The sequence below is a fragment of the Convolutriloba macropyga genome, chromosome 5 (assembly GCF_964194025.1).
Source record: "Convolutriloba macropyga chromosome 5, txConMacr16.3, whole genome shotgun sequence".
In the NCBI taxonomy this organism is placed as follows: Eukaryota; Metazoa; Xenacoelomorpha; order Acoela; family Convolutidae; genus Convolutriloba; species Convolutriloba macropyga.
Window position 1 is genome coordinate 54,727,528 of NC_134472.1, and position 20,535 is coordinate 54,748,062.

Below are 20,535 nucleotides of genomic sequence, written 5' to 3' on the forward strand. Positions count from 1 at the left end.
CAATTGAGAGACAGGTACTAAGCATGCATTTGTGTAGTATAAACGTGCAATATCACGTGCACGTAAAGCAACTGAGCACTTGATAAAACATGCATATGTTCGATATTTTTGTCAATCAAAAATACTATCAATTAACACTAATTTTGTTAGCAAAAACTGAAGGCGAAGAATAACCTTATCAAATCACGATACAAACAATAAAAACTCCCTACTGAGAGATTAATAGGGCCAATTGATAGCTAAACCATCACTTGAAAACATGATTAATGCATCAGTTTCACTAAAAACGAAAGACAAAAGTTTCTTCAATTTTCTTTTTGTGTTACATTAGGAAAATGTAGTCCAAACACAAGTTGCATACAAAATATACCCAACACTCTAAGGGGAGACTTGTTTGTGACTCAGCAATACCACTCTGACGGTCAGTAACTGACTAAGTGACACATTTTTTTGGAAAATGTTTTGAGCAGGACGTGAAGGAGTAGAGCAAAATCGTAAAAAAATAGTCAAAAAAGAACTGAAAATCTGACTGTTCTGTCGTTTTTTGATGAGGTTCTGTTGGCATACAACATTTAAGAGCTAGCGAAGAAGAAGAAGTGCTCTGGAAGTGCTATACTCTATTAGATACCTCTAAATTAGCTTTTAAAACAGCTGAAGAAAATTTAAGTTTTTTGATGTTTTAACACATTTTTTCACGCAAAAATTTCTTTTAAAACAATCTTGAGCTTTCCTCGGCTGTAACAAGACACTAACAAGCGATTCACTTGATTAAAAAATTGCAAAAACGCTTGAAGTCGTTTTTCACGCTGATTAAACTTGTTAAAAATGACTTATTTGATTGAAAAAAATCAACAAAACCTCTTTTCATTGTTTTCAGAAACAAGAATTGTTGTTCTAATAACAGAGATCTAGCTCAGTTTTTTATTTAGCCTCAGAAGGAGTGCTGCTTTGCTATAGATCACTCTCTAAAGTAATCGAAACGCTAGCAAAAGTGCCCATTTACGAATTTCGCCATGTGTACATTTAATAAGTGCAGACGTTATTTTATCGCTACGCAAAACGTAAGACCAACTTTTCTGTGTCCTCTAGGTGTATGGCCCCACTCAACCTGTCAACTGCAAATAGTTTTTGTTGTATTTGAATCCTATTTATAGTTAAATGTGGCTGGAGTCAGTGAACCGTCTTATATCAAGTGAGAAAAATCGAAAATAACATTATAAACAAAAGGCTGGAAATCTCTGGAGGCCTTACTCTTACATTTTTTGGTGTCTACTTAACTAATCACACTTGGTGTAGGCCATATTTTTGTAGAAAACTTTTGTTGAACCAATTCTCATGAAACCGGTGTTTCAAATACGTTATCGCCGGTAAAGTACATATGAAACTTTCTGTTGAGGCCCGAGAGAAAAATTGGTTTAAGGCAAAAAATTTTTTGAGTCAAATTTTTGAAATTAAACTGTGTGTTACCCTCAGTAGGAGTGCTGTTCTGCTATAGAACGCCTTTTAAATGGATCGGAAGGCTTACCAAATTGACAATTTTCGATTTTCGACATATACACATTAAATAAACAAAAAACGTTATTTTATCGCTATGCAAAACGTAATATCAGCTTTTCTGCCTCCCATACGTGTGTGGTCCAATTCATTGCACTACTTTCAATTAATTTTCTTGGTATTTAAACACTATTTGTAATTCAATGTGACAGGAGTGAGTGAAAAGTCTCATTTCAAGAAAAAAAATCGTACAAAACATCATAAACACCAAACTGGAAGTCCCTGGAGGCTATATTGCTACTTGTTTTCGTGCCCAATACACTAGTCACACTTGATGTAGGCAAAATTTTTTTTGAAACCGGTCTTTCAAATACTTTATCGGCGGTAAAGTACATATGAAACTTTCTGTTTAGGCCCGAGAGAAAAATTGGTTTAAGGCAAAAACTTTTTGACTCAAATTTTTGAAGTTTAACTGTGGGTTACCCTCAGTAGGAGTGCTGTTCTGCTATAGAACGCTTTTTAGAAGGATCGGAAGGCTTACCAAATTGACAATTTACGATTTTCGACATGTACACATTAAATAAAAAAAAACGTTATTTTATCGCTATGCAAAAAGTATTATCAGCTTTTCTGCCTCCCATACAAGTGTGGTTCAATCCATCGCACTACTGTCAGTTAATTTTCATGGTATTTAAACCCTATTTGTAATTCAATCTGACAGGCGTGAGTGAAAAGTATCATTTCAAGAAAAAAAATTGTACAAAATATCATAAACACCAAACTGGAAGTCCCTGGAGGCTATATTACTACATGTTTTCGTGCCCAATGCACTAGTCACAATTGATGTAGGCAATATAAGTAAAAAAACAACTATTGAATAATTTTTTTTGAAACCGGTCTTTCAAACACGTTATCGCCGGTAAAGTACATATGAAACTTTCTGTTTAGGCGCGAGAGAAAAATTGGTTTAAGGCAAAAAATTTTTTGACTCAAATTTTTAAAGTTTAACTGTGGGTTACCCTGAGTAGGAGTGCTGTTCTGCTATAGAACGCTTTTTAAATGGATCGGAAGGCTTACCAAATTGACAATTTTCGATTTTCGACATATACACATTAAATAAACAAAAAACGTTATTTTATCGCTATGCAAAACGTAATATCAGCTTTTCTGCCTCCCATACGTGTGTGGTCCAATTCATTGCACTACTTTTAATTAATTTTCTTGGTATTTAAACACTATTTGTAATTCAATGTGACAGGAGTGAGTGAAAAGTCTCATTTCAAGAAAAAAAATCGTACAAAACATCATAAACACCAAACTGGAAGTCCCTGGAGGCTATATTGCTACATGTTTTCGTGCCCAATACACTAGTCACACTTGATGTAGGCAATATAAGTCAAAAAAGGAACTTTTGAATAATTTTTTTTGAAACCGGTCTTTCAAATTTTTTATCGGCGGTAAAGTACATATGAAACTTTCTGTTTAGGCCCGAGAGAAAAATTGGTTTAAGGCAAAAACTTTTTGACTCAAATTTTTGAAGTTTAACTGTGGGTTACCCTCAGTAGGAGTGCTGTTCTGCTATAGAACGCTTTTAGAAGGATCGGAAGGCTTACCAAATTGACCATTTACGATTTTCGACATGTACACATTAAATAAAAAAAAAAAACGTTATTTTATCGCTATGCAAAAAGTATTATCAGCTTTTCTGCCTCCCATACAAGTGTGGTTCAATTCATCGCACTACTGTCAGTTAACTTTCATGGTATTTAAACCCTATTTGTAATTCAATCTGACAGGCGTGAGTGAAAAGTATCATTTCAAGAAAAAAAATGGTACAAAATATCATAAACACCAAACTGGAAGTCCCTGGAGGCTATATTACTACATGTTTTCGTGCCCAATACACTAGTCACAATTGATGTAGGCAATATAAGTAAAAAAACAACTATTGAATAATTTTTTTTGAAACCGGTCTTTCAAACACGTTATCGCCGGTAAAGTACATATGAAACTTTCTGTTTAGGCCCGAGAGAAAAATTGGTTTAAGGCAAAAAATTTTTTGACTCAAATGTTTAAAGTTTAACTGTGGGTTACCCTGAGTAGGAGTGCTGTTCTGCTATAGAACGCTTTTTAAATGGATCGGAAGGCTTACCAAATTGACAATTTTCGATTTTCGACATATACACATTAAATAAACAAAAAACGTTATTTTATCGCTATGCAAAACGTAATATCAGCTTTTCTGCCTCCCATACGTGTGTGGTCCAATTCATTGCACTACTTTCAATTAATTTTCTTGGTATTTAAACACTATTTGTAATTCAATGTGACAGGAGTGAGTGAAAAGTCTCATTTCAAGAAAAAAAATCGTACAAAACATCATAAACACCAAACTGGAAGTCCCTGGAGGCTATATTGCTACATGTTTTCGTGCCCAATACACTAGTCACACTTGATGTAGGCAATATAAGTCAAAAAAGGAACTTTTGAATAATTTTTTTTGAAACCGGTCTTTCAAATACTTTATCGGCGGTAAAGTACATATGAAACTTTCTGTTTAGGCCCGAAAGAAAAATTGGTTTAAGGCAAAAACTTTTTGACTCAAATTTTTGAAGTTTAACTGTGGGTTACCCTCAGTAGGAGTGCTGTTCTGCTATAGAACGCTTTTTAGACGGATCGGAAGGCTTACCAAATTGACAATTTACGATTTTCGACATGTACACATTAAATAAAAAAAAAACGTTATTTTATCGCTATGCAAAAAGTATTATCAGCTTTTCTGCCTCCCATACAAGTGTGGTTCAATTCATCGCACTACTGTCAGTTAACTTTCATGGTATTTAAACCCTATTTGTAATTCAATCTGACAGGCGTGAGTGAAAAGTATCATTTCAAGAAAAAAAATGATACAAAATATCATAAACACCCAACTGGAAGTCCCTGGAGGCTATATTACTACATGTTTTCGTGCCCAATACACTAGTCACAATTGATGTAGGCAATATAAGTAAAAAAACAACTATTGAATAATTTTTTTTGAAACCGGTCTTTCAAACACGTTATCGCCGGTAAAGTACATATGAAACTTTCTGTTTAGGCGCGAGAGAAAAATTGGTTTAAGGCAAAAAATTTTTTGACTCAAATTTTTAAAGTTTAACTGTGGGTTACCCTGAGTAGGAGTGCTGTTCTGCTATAGAACGCTTTTTAAATGGATCGGAAGGCTTACCAAATTGACATTTTACGATTTTCGCCATGTACACATTAAATCAACAAAAAACGTTATTTTATCGCTATGCAAAAAGTAATATCAGCTTTTCTGCCTCCCATACAAGTGTGGTCCAATTCATCGCACTACTGATAATTGATTTTCATGGTATTTAAACACTATTTGTAATTCAGTGTGACAGGAGTGAGTGAAAAGTCTCATTTCAAGAAAAAAAAATGGTACAAAACATCATAAACACCAAACTGGAAGTACCTGGAGGCTATATTACTACATGTTTTCGTGGCCAATATACTAGTCACACTTGATGTAGGCAATCTAAGTAAAAAAAACAACTATTGAATAATTTTTTTTGAAACCGGTCTTTCAAACACGTTATCGCCGGTAAAGTACATATGAAACTTTCTGTTTAGGCCCGAGAGAAAAATTGGTTTAGGGCAAAAAAATTTTTGACTCAAATTTTTAAAGTTTAACTGTGGGTTACCCTCAGTAGGAGTGCTTTTCTGCTATAGAAAGCTTTTTAAATGGATCGGAAGGCTTACCAAATTGACATTTTACGATTTTCGCCATGTACACATTAAATCAAGAAAACACGTTATTTTATCGCTATGCAAAAAGTAATATCAGCTTTTCTGCCTCCCATACAAGTGTGGTCCAATTCATCGCACTACTGTTAATTAATTTTCATGGTATTTATACACTATTTGTAATTCAATGTGACAGGAGTGAGTGAAAAGTCTCATTTCAGGAAAAAAAATGGTACAAAACATCATAAACACCAAACTGGAAGTCCCTGGAGGCTATATTGCTACATGTTTTCGTGCCCAATACACTAGTCACACTTGGTGTAGGAAATATAAGTAAAAAAAACAACTATTGAATATTTTTTTTTTGAAACCGGTCTTTCAAATACGTTATCGCCGGTAAAGTACATATGAAACTTTCTGTTTAGGCCCGAGAGAAAAATTGGTTGCAGGCAAAAAAATTTTTGACTCAAATTTTTAAAGTTTAACTGTGGGTTACCCTAAGTAGGAGTGCTGTTCTGCTATAGAACGCTTTTTAAATGGATCGGAAGGCTTACCAAATTGACATTTTACGATTTTCGCCATGTACACATTAAATCAACAAAAAACGTTATTTTATCGCTATGCAAAAAGTAATATCAGCTTTTCTGCCTCCCATACAAGTGTGGTTCAATTCATCGCACTACTGTTAATTGATTTTCATGGTATTTAAACACTATTTGTAGTTCAATGTGACAGGAGTGAGTGAAAAGTCTCATTTCAAGAAAAAAAAATGGTACAAAACATCATAAACACCAAACTGGAAGTCCCTGGAGGCTATATTAATACATGTTTTCGTGCCCAATACACTAGTCACACTTGAAGTAGGCAATATAAGTAAAAAAACAACTATTGAATAATTGTTTTTGAAACCAGTCTTTCAAACACGTTATCGCCGGTAAAGTACATATGAAACTTTCTGTTTAGGCCTGAGAGAAAAATTGGTTTAAGGCAAAAAAGTTTTTGACTCAAATTTTTAAAGTTTAACTGTGGGTTACCCTCAGTAGGAGTGCTGTTCTGCTATAGAACGCTTTTTAAATGGATCGGAAGGCTTACCAAATTGACATTTTACGATTTTCGCCATGTAGACATTAAATCAACAAAAAACGTTATTTTATCGCTATGCAAAAAGTAATATCAGCTTTTCTGCCTCCCATACAAGTGTGGTCCAATTCATCGCACTACTGTTAATTAATTTTCATGGTATTTAAACACTATTTGGAATTCAATGTGACAGGAGTGAGTGAAAAGTCTCAATTCAGGAAAAAAAATGGTACAAAACATCATAAACACCAAACTGGAAGTCCCTGGAGGCTATATTGCTACATGTTTTCGTGCCCAATACACTAGTCACACTTGGTGTAGGCAATATAAGTAAAAAAATAACTATTGAATATTTTTTTTTGAAACCGGTCTTACAAATACGTTATCGCCGGTAAAGTACATATGGAACTTTCTGTTTAGGCCCGAGAGAAAAATTGGTTTAAGGCAAACAAAATTTTGACTCAAATTTTCGAAGTTTAACTGTGGATTACCCTCAGTAGGAGTGCTGTTCTGCTATAGAACGCTTTTTAAATGGATCGGAAGGCTTACCAAATTGACATTTTACGATTTTCGCCATGTACACATTAAATCAACAAAAAACGTTATTTTATCGCTATGCAAAAAGTAATATCAGCTTTTCTGCCTCCCATACAAGTGTGGTCCAATTCATCGCACTACTGTCAATTAATTTTCATGGTATTTATACACTATTTGTAATTCAATGTGACAGGAGTGAGTGAAAAGTCTCATTTCAGGAAAAAAATGGTACAAAACATCATAAACACCAAACTGGAAGTCCCTGGAGGCTATATTGCTACATGTTTTCGTGCCCAATACACTAGTCACACTTGGTGTAGGCAATATAAGTAAAAAAAACAACTATTGAATAATTTTTTTTGAAACCGGTCTTTCAAATACGTTATCGCCGGTAAAGTACATATGAAACTTTCTGTTTAGGCCCGAGAGAAAAATTGGTGTAAGGCAAAAAATTTTTTGACTCAAATATTTAAAGTTCAACTGTGGGTTACCCTCAGTAGGAGTGCTGTTCTGCTATAGAACGTTTTTTAAATGGATCGGAAGGCTTACCAAATTGACATTTTACGATTTTCGCCATGTACACATTAAATCAACAAAAAACGTTATTTTATCGCTATGCAAAAAGTAATATCAGCTTTTCTGCCTCCCATACAAGTGTGGTCCAATTCATCGCACTACTGTCAATTAATTTTCATGGTATTTAAACACTATTTGTAATTCAATGTGACAGGAGTGAGTGAAAAGTCTCATTTCAGGAAAAAAATGGTACAAAACATCATAAACACCAAACTGGAAGTCCCTGGAGGCTCTATTACTACATCTTTTTGTGCCCAATACACTAGTCACACTTGGTGTAGGCAATATAAGTAAAAAAACAACTATTGAATAATTCTTTTTGAAACCGGTCTTTCAAATAAGTTATCGCCGGTAAAGTACATATGAAACTTTCTGTTTAGGCCCGAGAGAAAAATTGGTGTAAGGCAAAAAATTTTTTGACTCAAATATTTAAAGTTCAACTGTGGGTTACCCTCAGTAGGAGTGCTGTTCTGCTATAGAACGTTTTTTAAATGGATCGGAAGGCTTACCAAATTGACATTTTACGATTTTCGCCATGTACACATTAAATCAACAAAAAACGTTATTTTATCGCTATGCAAAAAGTAATATCAGCTTTTCTGCCTCCCATACAAGTGTGGTCCAATTCATCGCACTACTGTCAATTAATTTTCATGGTATTTAAACACTATTTGTAATTCAATGTGACAGGAGTGAGTGAAAAGTCTCATTTCAGGAAAAAAATGGTACAAAACATCATAAACACCAAACTGGAAGTCCCTGGAGGCTCTATTACTACATCTTTTTGTGCCCAATACACTAGTCACACTTGGTGTAGGCAATATAAGTAAAAAAACAACTATTGAATAATTCTTTTTGAAACCGGTCTTTCAAATAAGTTATCGCCGGTAAAGTACATATGAAACTTTCTGTTTAGGCCCGAGAGAAAAATTGGTTTGAGGCAAAAAATTTTTTGACTCAAATTTTTAAAGTTTAACTGTGGGTTACCCTCAGTAGGAGTGCTGTTCTGCTATAGAACGCTTTTTAATTGGATCGCAAGGCTTACCAAATTGACACTTTACGATTTTCGCCATGTACACTTTAAATCAACAAAAAACGTTATTTTATCGCTATGCAAAAAGTAATATCAGCTTTTCTGCCTCCCATACAAGTGTGGTCCAATTCATCGCACTACTGTTAATTAATTTTCATGGTATTTAAACACTATTTGTAATTCAATGTGACAGGAGTGAGTGAAAAGTCTCATATACAGAAAAAAAAATCGTACAAAACATCATAAACACCAAACTGGAAGTCCCTGGAGGCTCTATTACTACATCTTTTTGTGCCCAATACACTAGTCACACTTGGTGTAGGCAATATAAGTAAAAAAACAACTATTGAATAATTCTTTTTGAAACCGGTCTTTCAAATAAGTTATCGCCGGTAAAGTACATATGAAACTTTCTGTTTAGGCCCGAGAGAAAAATTGGTTTGAGGCAAAAAATTTTTTGACTCAAATTTTTAAAGTTTAACTGTGGGTTACCCTCAGTAGGAGTGCTGTTCTGCTATAGAACGCTTTTTAAATGGATCGCAAGGCTTACCAAATTGACACTTTACGATTTTCGCCATGTACACTTTAAATCAACAAAAAACGTTATTTTATCGCTATGCAAAAAGTAATATCAGCTTTTCTGCCTCCCATACAAGTGTGGTCCAATTCATCGCACTACTGTTAATTAATTTTCATGGTATTTAAACACTATTTGTAATTCAATGTGACAGGAGTGAGTGAAAAGTCTCATATACAGAAAAAAAAATCGTACAAAACATCATAAACACCAAACTGGAAGTCCCTGGAGGCTCTATTACTACATCTTTTTGTGCCCAATACACTAGTCACACTTGGTGTAGGCAATATAAGTAAAAAAACAACTATTGATTAATTTTTTTTGAAACCGGTCTTTCAAATAAGTTATCGCCGGTAAAGTACATATGAAACTTTCTGTTTAGGCCCGAGAGAAAAATTGGTTTAAGGCAAAAAATTTTTTGACTCAAAATTTTAAAGTTTAACTGTGGGTTACCCTCAGTAGGAGTGCTGTTCTGCTATAGAACGCTTTTTAAAGGGATCGGAAGGCTTACCAAATTGACATTTTACGATTTTCGCCATGTACACATTAAATCAACAAAAAACCTTATTTTATCGCTATGCAAAAAGTAATATCAGCTTTTCTGCCTCCCATACAAGTGTGGTCCAATTCATCGCACTACTGTTAATTAATTTTCATGGTATTTAAACACTATTTGTAATTCAATGTGACAGGAGTGAGTGAAAAATCTCATATCAAGAAAAAAAAATCGTGCAAAACATCATAAACACCAAACAGGAAGTCCCTGGAGGCTATATTGCTACATGTTTTCGTGCCCAATACACTAGTCACACTTGTTGTAGGCAACATAAGTAAAAAAAACAACTATTGAATAATTTTTTTTGAAACCGGTCTTTCAAATACGTTATCGCCGGTAAAGTACATATGAAACTTTCTGTTTAGGCCCGAGAGAAAAATTGGTTTAAGGCAAAAAATTTTTTGACTCAAATTTTTAAAGTTTAACTGTGGGTTACCCTCAGTAGGAGTGCTCTTCTGCTATAGAACGCTTTTTAAATGGATCGGAAGGCTTACCAAATTGACATTTTACGATTTTCGCCATGTACACTTTAAATCAACAAAAAACGTTATTTTATCGCTATGCAAAAAGTAATATCAGCTTTTCTGCCTCCCATACAAGTGTGGTCCAATTCATCGCACTACTGTTAATTAATTTTCATGGTATTTAAACACTATTTGTAATTCAATGTGACAGGAGTGAGTGAAAAGTCGCATATACAGAAAAAAAAATCGTACAAAACATCATAAACACCAAACTGGAAGTCCCTGGAGGCTCTATTACTACATCTTTTTGTGCCCAATACACTAGTTACACTTGGTGTAGGCAATATAAGTAAAAAAACAACTATTGAATAATTTTTTTTGAAACCGGTCTTTCAAATAAGTTATCGCCGGTAAAGTACATATGAAACTTTCTGTTTAGGCCCGAGAGAAAAATTGGTTTGAGGCAAAAAATTTTTTGACTCAAATTTTTAAAGTTTAACTGTGGGTTACCCTCAGTAGGAGTGCTGTTCTGCTATAGAACGCTTTTTAAATGGATCGCAAGGCTTACCAAATTGACACTTTACGATTTTCGCCATGTACACTTTAAATCAACAAAAAACGTTATTTTATCGCTATGCAAAAAGTAATATCAGCTTTTCTGCCTCCCATACAAGTGTGGTCCAATTCATCGCACTACTGTTAATTAATTTTCATGGTATTTAAACACTATTTGTAATTCAATGTGACAGGAGTGAGTGAAAAGTCTCATATCAAGAAAAAAATCGTACAAAACATCATAAACACCAAACTGGAAGTCCCTGGAGGCTATATTGCTACATGTTTTCGTGCCCAATACACTAGTCACACTTGTTGTAGGCAACATAAGTAAAAAAAAACAACTATTGAATAATTTTTTTTGAAACCGGTCTTTCAAATACGTTATCGCCGGTAAAGTACATATGAAACTTTCTGTTTAGGCCCGAGAGAAAAATTGGTTTAAGGCAAAAAAATTTTTGACTCAAATTTTTAAAGTTTAACTGTGGGTTACCCTCAGTAGGAGTGCTCTTCTGCTATAGAACGCTTTTTAAATGGATCGGAAGGCTTACCAAATTGACATTTTACGATTTTCGCCATGTACACTTTAAATCAACAAAAAACGTTATTTTATCGCTATGCAAAAAGTAATATCAGCTTTTCTGCCTCCCATACAAGTGTGGTCCAATTCATCGCACTACTGTTAATTAATTTTCATGGTATTTAAACACTATTTGTAATTCAATGTGACAGGAGTGAGTGAAAAGTCTCATATACAGAAAAAAAAATCGTACAAAACATCATAAACACCAAACTGGAAGTCCCTGGAGGCTCTATTACTACATCTTTTTGTGCCCAATACACTAGTTACACTTGGTGTAGGCAATATAAGTAAAAAAAACAACTATTGAATAATTTTTTTTGAAACCGGTCTTTCAAATAATTTATCGCCGGTAAAGTACATATGAAACTTTCTGTTTAGGCCCGAGAGAAAAATTGGTTTAAGGCAAAAAATTTTTTGACTCAAATTTTTAAAGTTTAACTGTGGGTTACCCTCAGTAGGAGTGCTGTTCTGCTATAGAACGCTTTTTAAAGGGATCGGAAGGCTTACCAAATTGACATTTTACGATTTTCGTCATGTACACTTTAAATCAACAAAAAACGTTATTTTATCGCTATGCAAAAAGTAATATCAGCTTTTCTGCCTCCCATACAAGTGTGGTCCAATTCATCGCACTACTGTTAATTAATTTTCATGGTATTTAAACACTATTTGTAATTCAATGTGACAGGAGTGAGTGAAAAGTCTCATATACAGAAAAAAAAATCGTACAAAACATCATAAACACCAAACTGGAAGTCCCTGGAGGCTCTATTACTACATCTTTTTGTGCCCAATACACTAGTTACACTTGGTGTAGGCAATATAAGTAAAAAAAACAACTATTGAATAATTTTTTTTGAAACCGGTCTTTCAAATAAGTTATCGCCGGTAAAGTACATATGAAACTTTCTGTTTAGGCCCGAGAGAAAAATTGGTTTAAGGCAAAAAACTTTTTGACTCAAATTTTTAAAGTTTAACTGTGGGTTACCCTCAGTAGGAGTGCTGTTCTGCTATAGAACGCTTTTTAAAGGGATCGGAAGGCTTACCAAATTGACATTTTACGATTTTCGTCATGTACACTTTAAATCAACAAAAAACGTTATTTTATCGCTATGCAAAAAGTAATATCAGCTTTTCTGCCTCCCATACAAGTGTGGTCCAATTCATCGCACTACTGTTAATTAATTTTCATTGTATTTAAACACTATTTGTAATTCAATGTGACAGGAGTGAGTGAAGAGTCTCATATACAGAAAAAAAAATCGTACAAAACATCATAAACACCAAACTGGAAGTCCCTGGAGGCTCTATTACTACATCTTTTTGTGCCCAATACACTAGTCACACTTGGTGTAGGCAATATAAGTAAAAAACAACTATTGAATAATTTTTTTTGAAACCGGTCTTTCAACTAAGTTATCGCCGGTAAAGTACATATGAAACTTTCTGTTTAGGCCGGAGAGAAAAATTGGTTTAAAGCAAAAAATTTTTTGACTCAAATTTTTAAAGTTTAACTGTGGGTTACCCTCAGTAGGAGTGCTGTTCTGCTATAGAACGCTTTTTAAAGGGATCGGAAGGCTTACCAAATTGACATTTTACGATTTTCGCCATGTACACATTAAATCAACAAAAAACGTTATTTTATCGCTATGCAAAAAGTAATATCAGCTTTTCTGCCTCCCATACAAGTGTGGTCCAATTCATCGCACTACTTTTAATTAATTTTCATGGTATTTAAACACTATTTGTAATTCAATGTGACAGGAGTGAGTGAAAAGTCTCATATCAAGAAAAAAATCGTACAAAACATCATAAACACCAAACTGGAAGTCCCTGGAGGCTATATTGCTACATGTTTTCGTGCCCAATACACTAGTCACACTTGGTGTAGGCAATATAAATCAAAAAAACAACTATTGAATAATTTTTTTTGAAACCGGTCTTTCAAATACGTTATCGCCGGTAAAGTACATATGAAACTTTCTGTTTAGGCCCGAGAGAAAAATTGGTTTAAGGCAAAAAATTTTTTGACTCAAATTTTTAAAGTTTAACTGTGGGTTACCCTCAGTAGGAGTGCTCTTCTGCTATAGAACGCTTTTTAAATGGATCGGAAGGCTTACCAAATTGACATTTTACGATTTTCGCCATGTACACTTTAAATCAACAAAAAACGTTATTTTATCGCTATGCAAAAAGTAATATCAGCTTTTCTGCCTCCCATACAAGTGTGGTCCAATTCATCGTACTACTGTTAATTAACTTTCATGGTATTTAAACACTATTTGTAATTCTATGTGACAGGAGTGAGTGAAAAGTCTCATATACAGAAAAAAAAATCGTACAAAACATCATAAACACCAAACTGGAAGTCCCTGGAGGCTCTATTACTACATCTTTTTGTGCCCAATACACTAGTTACACTTGGTGTAGGCAATATAAGTAAAAAAAACAACTATTGAATAATTTTTTTTGAAACCGGTCTTTCAAATAAGTTATCGCCGGTAAAGTACATATGAAACTTTTTGTTTAGGCCCGAGAGAAAAATTGGTTTAAGGCAAAAAATTTTTTGACTCAAATTTTTAAAGTTTAACTGTGGGTTACCCTCAGTAGGAGTGCTGTTCTGCTATAGAACGCTTTTTAAAGGGATCGGAAGGCTTACCAAATTGACATTTTACGATTTTCGCCATGTACACTTTAAATCAACAAAAAACGTTATTTTATCGCTATGCAAAAAGTAATATCAGCTTTTCTGCCTCCCATACAAGTGTCGTCCAATTCATCGCACTACTGTTAATTAATTTTCATTGTATTTAAACACTATTTGTAATTCAATGTGACAGGAGTGAGTGAAAAGTCTCATATACAGAAAAAAAAATCGTACAAAACATCATAAACACCAAACTGGAAGTCCCTGGAGGCTCTATTACTACATCTTTTTGTGCCCAATACACTAGTCACACTTGGTGTAGGCAATATAATTAAAAAAACAACTATTGAATAATTTTTTTTGAAACCGGTCTTTCAAATAAGTTATCGCCGGTAAAGTACATATGAAACTTTCTGTTTAGGCCGGAGAGAAAAATTGGTTTAAAGCAAAAAATTTTTTGACTCAAATTTTTAAAGTTTAACTGTGGGTTACCCTCAGTAGGAGTGCTTTTCTGCTATAGAACGCTTTTTAAATGGATCGGAAGGCTTACCAAATTGACATTTTACGATTTTCGCCATGTACACTTTAAATCAACAAAAAACGTTATTTTATCGCTATGCAAAAAGTAATATCAGCTTTTCTGCCTCCCATACAAGCGTGGTCCAATTCATCGCACTACTGTTAATTAATTTTCATTGTATTTAAACACTATTTGTAATTCAATGTGACAGGAGTGAGCGAAAAGTCTCATATACAGAAAAAAAAATCGTACAAAACATCATAAACACCAAACTGGAAGTCCCTGGAGGCTATATTGCTACATGTTTTCGTGCCCAATACACTAGTCACACTTGGTGTAGGCAATATAAGTCAAAAAAACAACTATTGAATAATTTTTTTTGCAACCGGTCTTTCAAATACGTTATCGCCGGTAAAGTACATATGAAACTTTCTGTTAAGGCCCGAGAGAAAAATTGGTTTAAGGCAAAAAATTTTTTGACTCAAATTTTTAAAGTTTAACTGTGGGTTACCCTCAGTAGGAGTGCTTTTCTGCTATAGAACGCTTTTTAAATGGATCGGAAGGCTTACCAAATTGACATTTTACGATTTTCGCCATGTACACTTTAAATCAACAAAAAACGTTATTTTATCGCTATGCAAAAAGTAATATCAGCTTTTCTGCCTCCCACACAAGCGTGGTCCAATTCATCGCACTACTGTTAATTAATTTTCATTGTATTTAAACACTATTTGTAATTCAATGTGACAGGAGTGAGCGAAAAGTCTCATATACAGAAAAAAAAATCGTACAAAACATCATAAACACCAAACTGGAAGTCCCTGGAGGCTCTATTACTACATCTTTTTGTGCCCAATACACTAGTCACACTTGGTGTAGGCAATATAAGTAAAAAAAACAACTATTGAATAATTTTTTTTGATACCGGTCTTTCAAATAGGTTATCGCCGGTAAAGTACATATGAAACTTTCTGTTTAGGCCCGAGAGAAAAATTGGTTTTAGGCAAAAAATTTTTTGACTCAAATTTTTAAAGTTTAACTGTGGGTTACCCTCAGTAGGAGTGCTGTTCTGCTATAGAACGCTTTTTAAAGGGATCGGAAGGCTTACCAAATTGACATTTTACGATTTTCGCCATGTACACATTAAATCAACAAAAAACGTTATTTTATCGCTATGCAAAAAGTAATATCAGCTTTTCTGTCTCCCATACAAGTGTGGTCCAATTCATCGCACTACTGTTAATTAATTTTCATGGTATTTAAACACTATTTGTAATTCAATGTGACAGGAGTGAGTGAAAAGTCTCATATCAAGAAAAAAAAATCGTACAAAACATCATAAACACCAAACTGGAAGTCCCTGGAGGCTATATTGCTACATGTTTTCGTGCCCAATACACTAGTCACACTTGGTGTAGGCAATATAAGTCAAAAAAACAACTATTGAAAAATTTTTTTTGAAACCGGTCTTTCAAATACGTTATCGCCGGTAAAGTACATATGAAACTTTCTGTTTAGGCCCGAGAGAAAAATTGGTTTAAGGCAAAAAATTTTTTGACTCAAATTTTTTAAAGTTATCCTCCTGTGGGTTATCCTCAGTAGGAGTGCTGTTCTGCTATAGAATGCTTTTTAAATGGATCGGAAGGCTTACCAAATTGCCAATTTACGATTTTCGACATGTACACATTTAGTCAACCAAAAACCTTATTTTATCGCTATGCAAAACGTATTATCAAATTTGCTGCCTCCCTTACGACGTGTATGGTCTAACTCAGCGCACTGTTTTCGATTTTTTTTCATGGTATTTGAACACTATTTATGATTAAATGTGCCTGGAATCAGTGAAAAGACTTTTTTCGCCATGTACATATTCAATCAGTAAAAACGTTGTTTTATCGTTATACAAAACGTTAAATCAACGTTTCTGATTGTTTTCAAGTTTAAAACTACTAAATTTTTGTGACGGTTATCTTGCAAGATCTTGCAAGATTCTTGCAAGATAAACGTCCGGATCTTGCATCTTGCAAGATAAACGTTGTTTGCAAGAGTCTTGCAAGATCTTGCAAGATAAACGTTATTTGCAAGAATCTTGCAAGATCTTACAAGATAACCGTTGGAGTTCGTCTGGGGTGATAATAGTTTCTGACCTATGAGCTGGATTTGGGGGAGGCAGAAGCTAACCATTTTTGCCGACAACACAGCGCGATGCTGTGATAACCCAATGAGGTCCTATCATAGCGCCACCACACATTCGAAATGGCACTTCCGTCACAATCCGAACAAAGTTATTGGGAATGGTATCTGCAATCCCGTTTACAATCAACATCCGCTTCATTTCCACAAAATTTTTTCTTCTGTTTGCCAAGTACACGATTGATACCGAATCTGCAATAGCTAACAACAGCAGTGAAATGGTACCAAATATACGTGCACGTTTTAATAACATTTTCTGAGCTATTAATGTATGGATTGAGACTTGATTGAGAATAAAGTTTTTTTTACCGCTCTATATTTAGAGTTTAACTAACTTCGTAGTATTTATGAACCTTATAGATGTTTGACGAGTTTAAGTTGAAGTTTGAGTTTTAGAATGACAACCTATTACTAAATTCGAATACCAAATAAACTATCAAACAAAACTATTATGAAGCTGTGTTTTCTACCAGGATGTTGCAATTGTAAAAGTGAAAATAAAAAGATCAATGTTTACAGAGCCGGCTGAAATTCGCTCAAAGTTCACTTAAGTGGAATAATCGGGTCTTTTTCCCTATTGACCCCACGAAATTGTAACCCCCAGTATGGTACTACTACCATGATGTGGAGTTATACGTTATCTGACCGCCTCTGCTGTGGTGGTTGGAGGGGGAGGGGGGTATAATGGGAAAGACTTGAATGATACAGACTAGGTTCATGACAAAATTTAAATTTTCTCATTTAGCTTTCGCTAAAACACTGAATCAGAAATATTGAAGCAATCATCAATAAGATCATTTTACGGAAAGCATATCGAACGTTTGCTCAATGATCCCTGCTGCGGTGACCAGATTTCATATGTCATTGGAAGGGTTACATGACAATTAACCCAATTCCATTTTAACCAATACCATTTTACCCAATGCAATTATACCCAACCTGACATTGTTCCAATGCAAATTTACCCAATACCATTTGATCTCTTCGCTCAAAAATCCGATTAAAAAATTAGCAGTCGTTAGTACAAGGATATTTTAACATCCTGAGTGGACAATATAATCCCAAGTTCCGTTGTGATATTTAGTTTCATATCAGATCCCGCGATCCACTGAGACATGGTCATTATATAATGGGTACAACGACATTGGGTATAAGGACATTGGGTAAATCGTCCTGACAACATTGAAAGAATTCATCTGTAACAGAACACATGTGTTTTCAAATCTTTGAGGGTCATTCTTTTTGTTATCATCAATGACTTGGTAATTAGTCATTTTTAGCTGTAGAAATTAAAAAGTTACTGTTTAGATTACGGTCTACGTCGGTAATGCGTCTTCGCGCATAATTTCCCAAACCCTCATATGCACAAAAGTCTCAAATCAAAAAGTCTTTGTACAACATTTGTACAACAAAAATTATAACCATTCCAGCTGACATAAATTTCAGTTTCAACAAATTGTTTTAAACAAACTTTAACTATATATTCAGCAATTTTTTTCTAAATTTGTCAGGGCGATAAGTTTATTACCTCAGAGCTCCGTGGATCCGAGGAATTCACACAATCCGAGAAAAATGGGCACTGAAAAAAACATAATATAAAAGAATAGAAGAAAAGTTATAAATAATTATTTGTTCAACAGCCATTTTTGCTCAATCGAGAGGACCGAGGATGATTATCGTTTAAGATCATGTAATATTCGGTCAGAATCTTACAAGAGGAGGCATCGTCTTAAAAGAATTTCTGACAGAACCTTACAAGATAAGCATTCGTCTTACAAGATGCTTATGAGATAAACATTTGTCTTATATGATTATTTCAAGATTAACCGTCGTCTTACAAAATTTTTGCAAGGTAACCGTTCAGCATTCAGGAATACACTGCGTATAAAAATAATTGGAGATAATGTACCTACCAAAAAACGTGCATTTTTTTCAATAGCTTAAAAATTGAAATTAAAAAATATGTTTTTGTTTAATAAAACATTGATACCCAGTATTAAATGGAAGGTACGAATATGGGTTCTTTCCCTTTCTCTGGATTGAATGCGATGAGAAATCATCCATTTAAAAACAATTAATTCTGCAATTGGATATTCATAAGAGCATAAAAAGACAAAAATTATAATCAGTTAATTCTAGCTTTTGAGTTTTGGCATTGAATTTTAGCAAATTTAAAAATTATTATTATTGTAACTGAGGCACAAAAAATGTTACATCGAAAAGCAATTTGCAATCATATTAATGCATAAAAACAACACTAAAAATATATGCAATAACTTCTTCTCAAATATTCAATGCTATAAATAAAGAAAATTAAGCACAATAAGAACCAATGAGAATGCAGTTCAACTGGTACTGAAAGATTTCTACAAGATAGCCAATTATCTAGTATCTAGTAAGATCTCACAAGATAACCATATTTTGCAGGATTTTTGTTAGAACTTTCAAAATAACCATCAACTATAAGAATCGTGCAAGGTCTTACAAGATCCTACAGATAATAATATTTCTTGCCCAGTGTGTGAAAAAATGTTATTAAAATTACATTAGCCGAAATTCACATTTTGCAAATAAAGGAAAGCCAATCAATTAAAAAAATTATATAAAAAAAATTGAAGATTGGTAATTTTTATGGGTTTTTTCTCTATAACTATTCATATGTTTCTAACATCTGTACCATGAAACAGATCAATGATTCAAAATAGGAAGATCCAAAAAGAGATCACTCAGGTTTTGCTGGCACAACCATTTGTAACAAAATCACAATAGTGAGAAAACAATGTTCGTGAAAAAGATTGAACCTGATACAAAAACTTGGGCACTAAAAAAATTTGGTTGCAACTGCAAAATGGCCCAAAGAAGGGAAACTTTTTGAATCAAAATAGAGAGTCTGCGCAAAGTCAGAGTGGGACGCTTGTTTTAAAAAGTTATGAATGATATTAGACCATTACTGCCAAAAATACTCATCGCGTTTCTATTGGTGATCATATAAAACTGAAAAAATGATAATCTTCTTTTGAAGTGCGATCAACAAAACGCGAATCGAAATAGCAGGAAAATTTCTCTCTAAGCAATTTAACAATAGTTGATTATGAAGTTCCTCAGACAAACAACAGTAAAGAGTGCTCAATTATTCCAATTTTGATAGTCAAGAAATTAAATGAGCAGCAATTTGGCTTAGAAGAGCAAGAAGAAAAAGGAAAAAAAATCGTCAATATTGCCAAAAGGAGGCAACAAGTTTATGCGTGTTAAAACTTTTAATCGAGCAGTCTTTTTCCTGGCTTTGAATTTCGGCGAGCAATAAAATAATACTGGATCTTTTTGGTTTTTGCCCCCCCCCCCCCCCCCCCCCCCAGCTTAGTGGGCGCATATTATTTACAACCCCCAGACGAACTTTCAATGTTTTTACAAAATTATTTAGTATGTAATGGCACGTGCTCCGTAATTGGGTAATTGGGGGGCGCATAACGTACTGGGGGGGGACACAAATGGAAAAGATCCATGGTACTTCCCATACCAGTAAAAGGGTTTTAGATTTGATTTGCGCCAAGGGAATTGTCAAAACACCCAATAACCTTCAAAATCAAAACAATTCGCTAGAAAACGTTGTTTTTGGCATTCTACAACGGTTGCAGAAAGTTGTTTTTGGAATTCTACAGCGATTGCAGAAAGTTGTTTTTGAAATTCTTAAAATTTGTTTTATTAATAATGTCAAGAATTAGAGAGATGTCAAAAGAAATCAAAATACATACGAAACGGCCTGATGCTCCATAAAATATTTAAAATTGTCTGAATAAATAAAAGTTGGGCTAGTAAAATGCCCCCATTTTTTTACAAGTTAAATGAATATAAAATTTTATCGAAAATTTATGGAAATTTTCTTTGCTTTGAATAAAATTTCCGTCAAATATTGAGTGCAAATTTCAAAAATGAATGAGCGATAGCTCCATTTGTTTAGAGAAGCTAAGTT

General features: G+C 34.0%; 2 protein-coding genes across 2 annotated transcripts in view; one reads left to right on the forward strand and one right to left on the reverse strand.

Annotated features, from left to right (window-relative positions):
- The window catches only part of LOC142340418 (uncharacterized), a 52,330-nt gene extending 35,400 nt beyond the window's left edge, over nt 1-16,930 (reverse strand). The window contains exon 1 of the mRNA XM_075390994.1: nt 16,554-16,930. Coding sequence (XP_075247109.1) covers nt 16,554-16,818 — 265 coding nt within the window. The 5' untranslated portion in view covers nt 16,819-16,930. The remainder of the gene's footprint in view (nt 1-16,553) is intronic.
- The window catches only part of LOC142339478 (uncharacterized), a 604,341-nt gene that overhangs the window by 546,482 nt on the left and 37,324 nt on the right, over nt 1-20,535 (forward strand). The window lies entirely within an intron of this gene.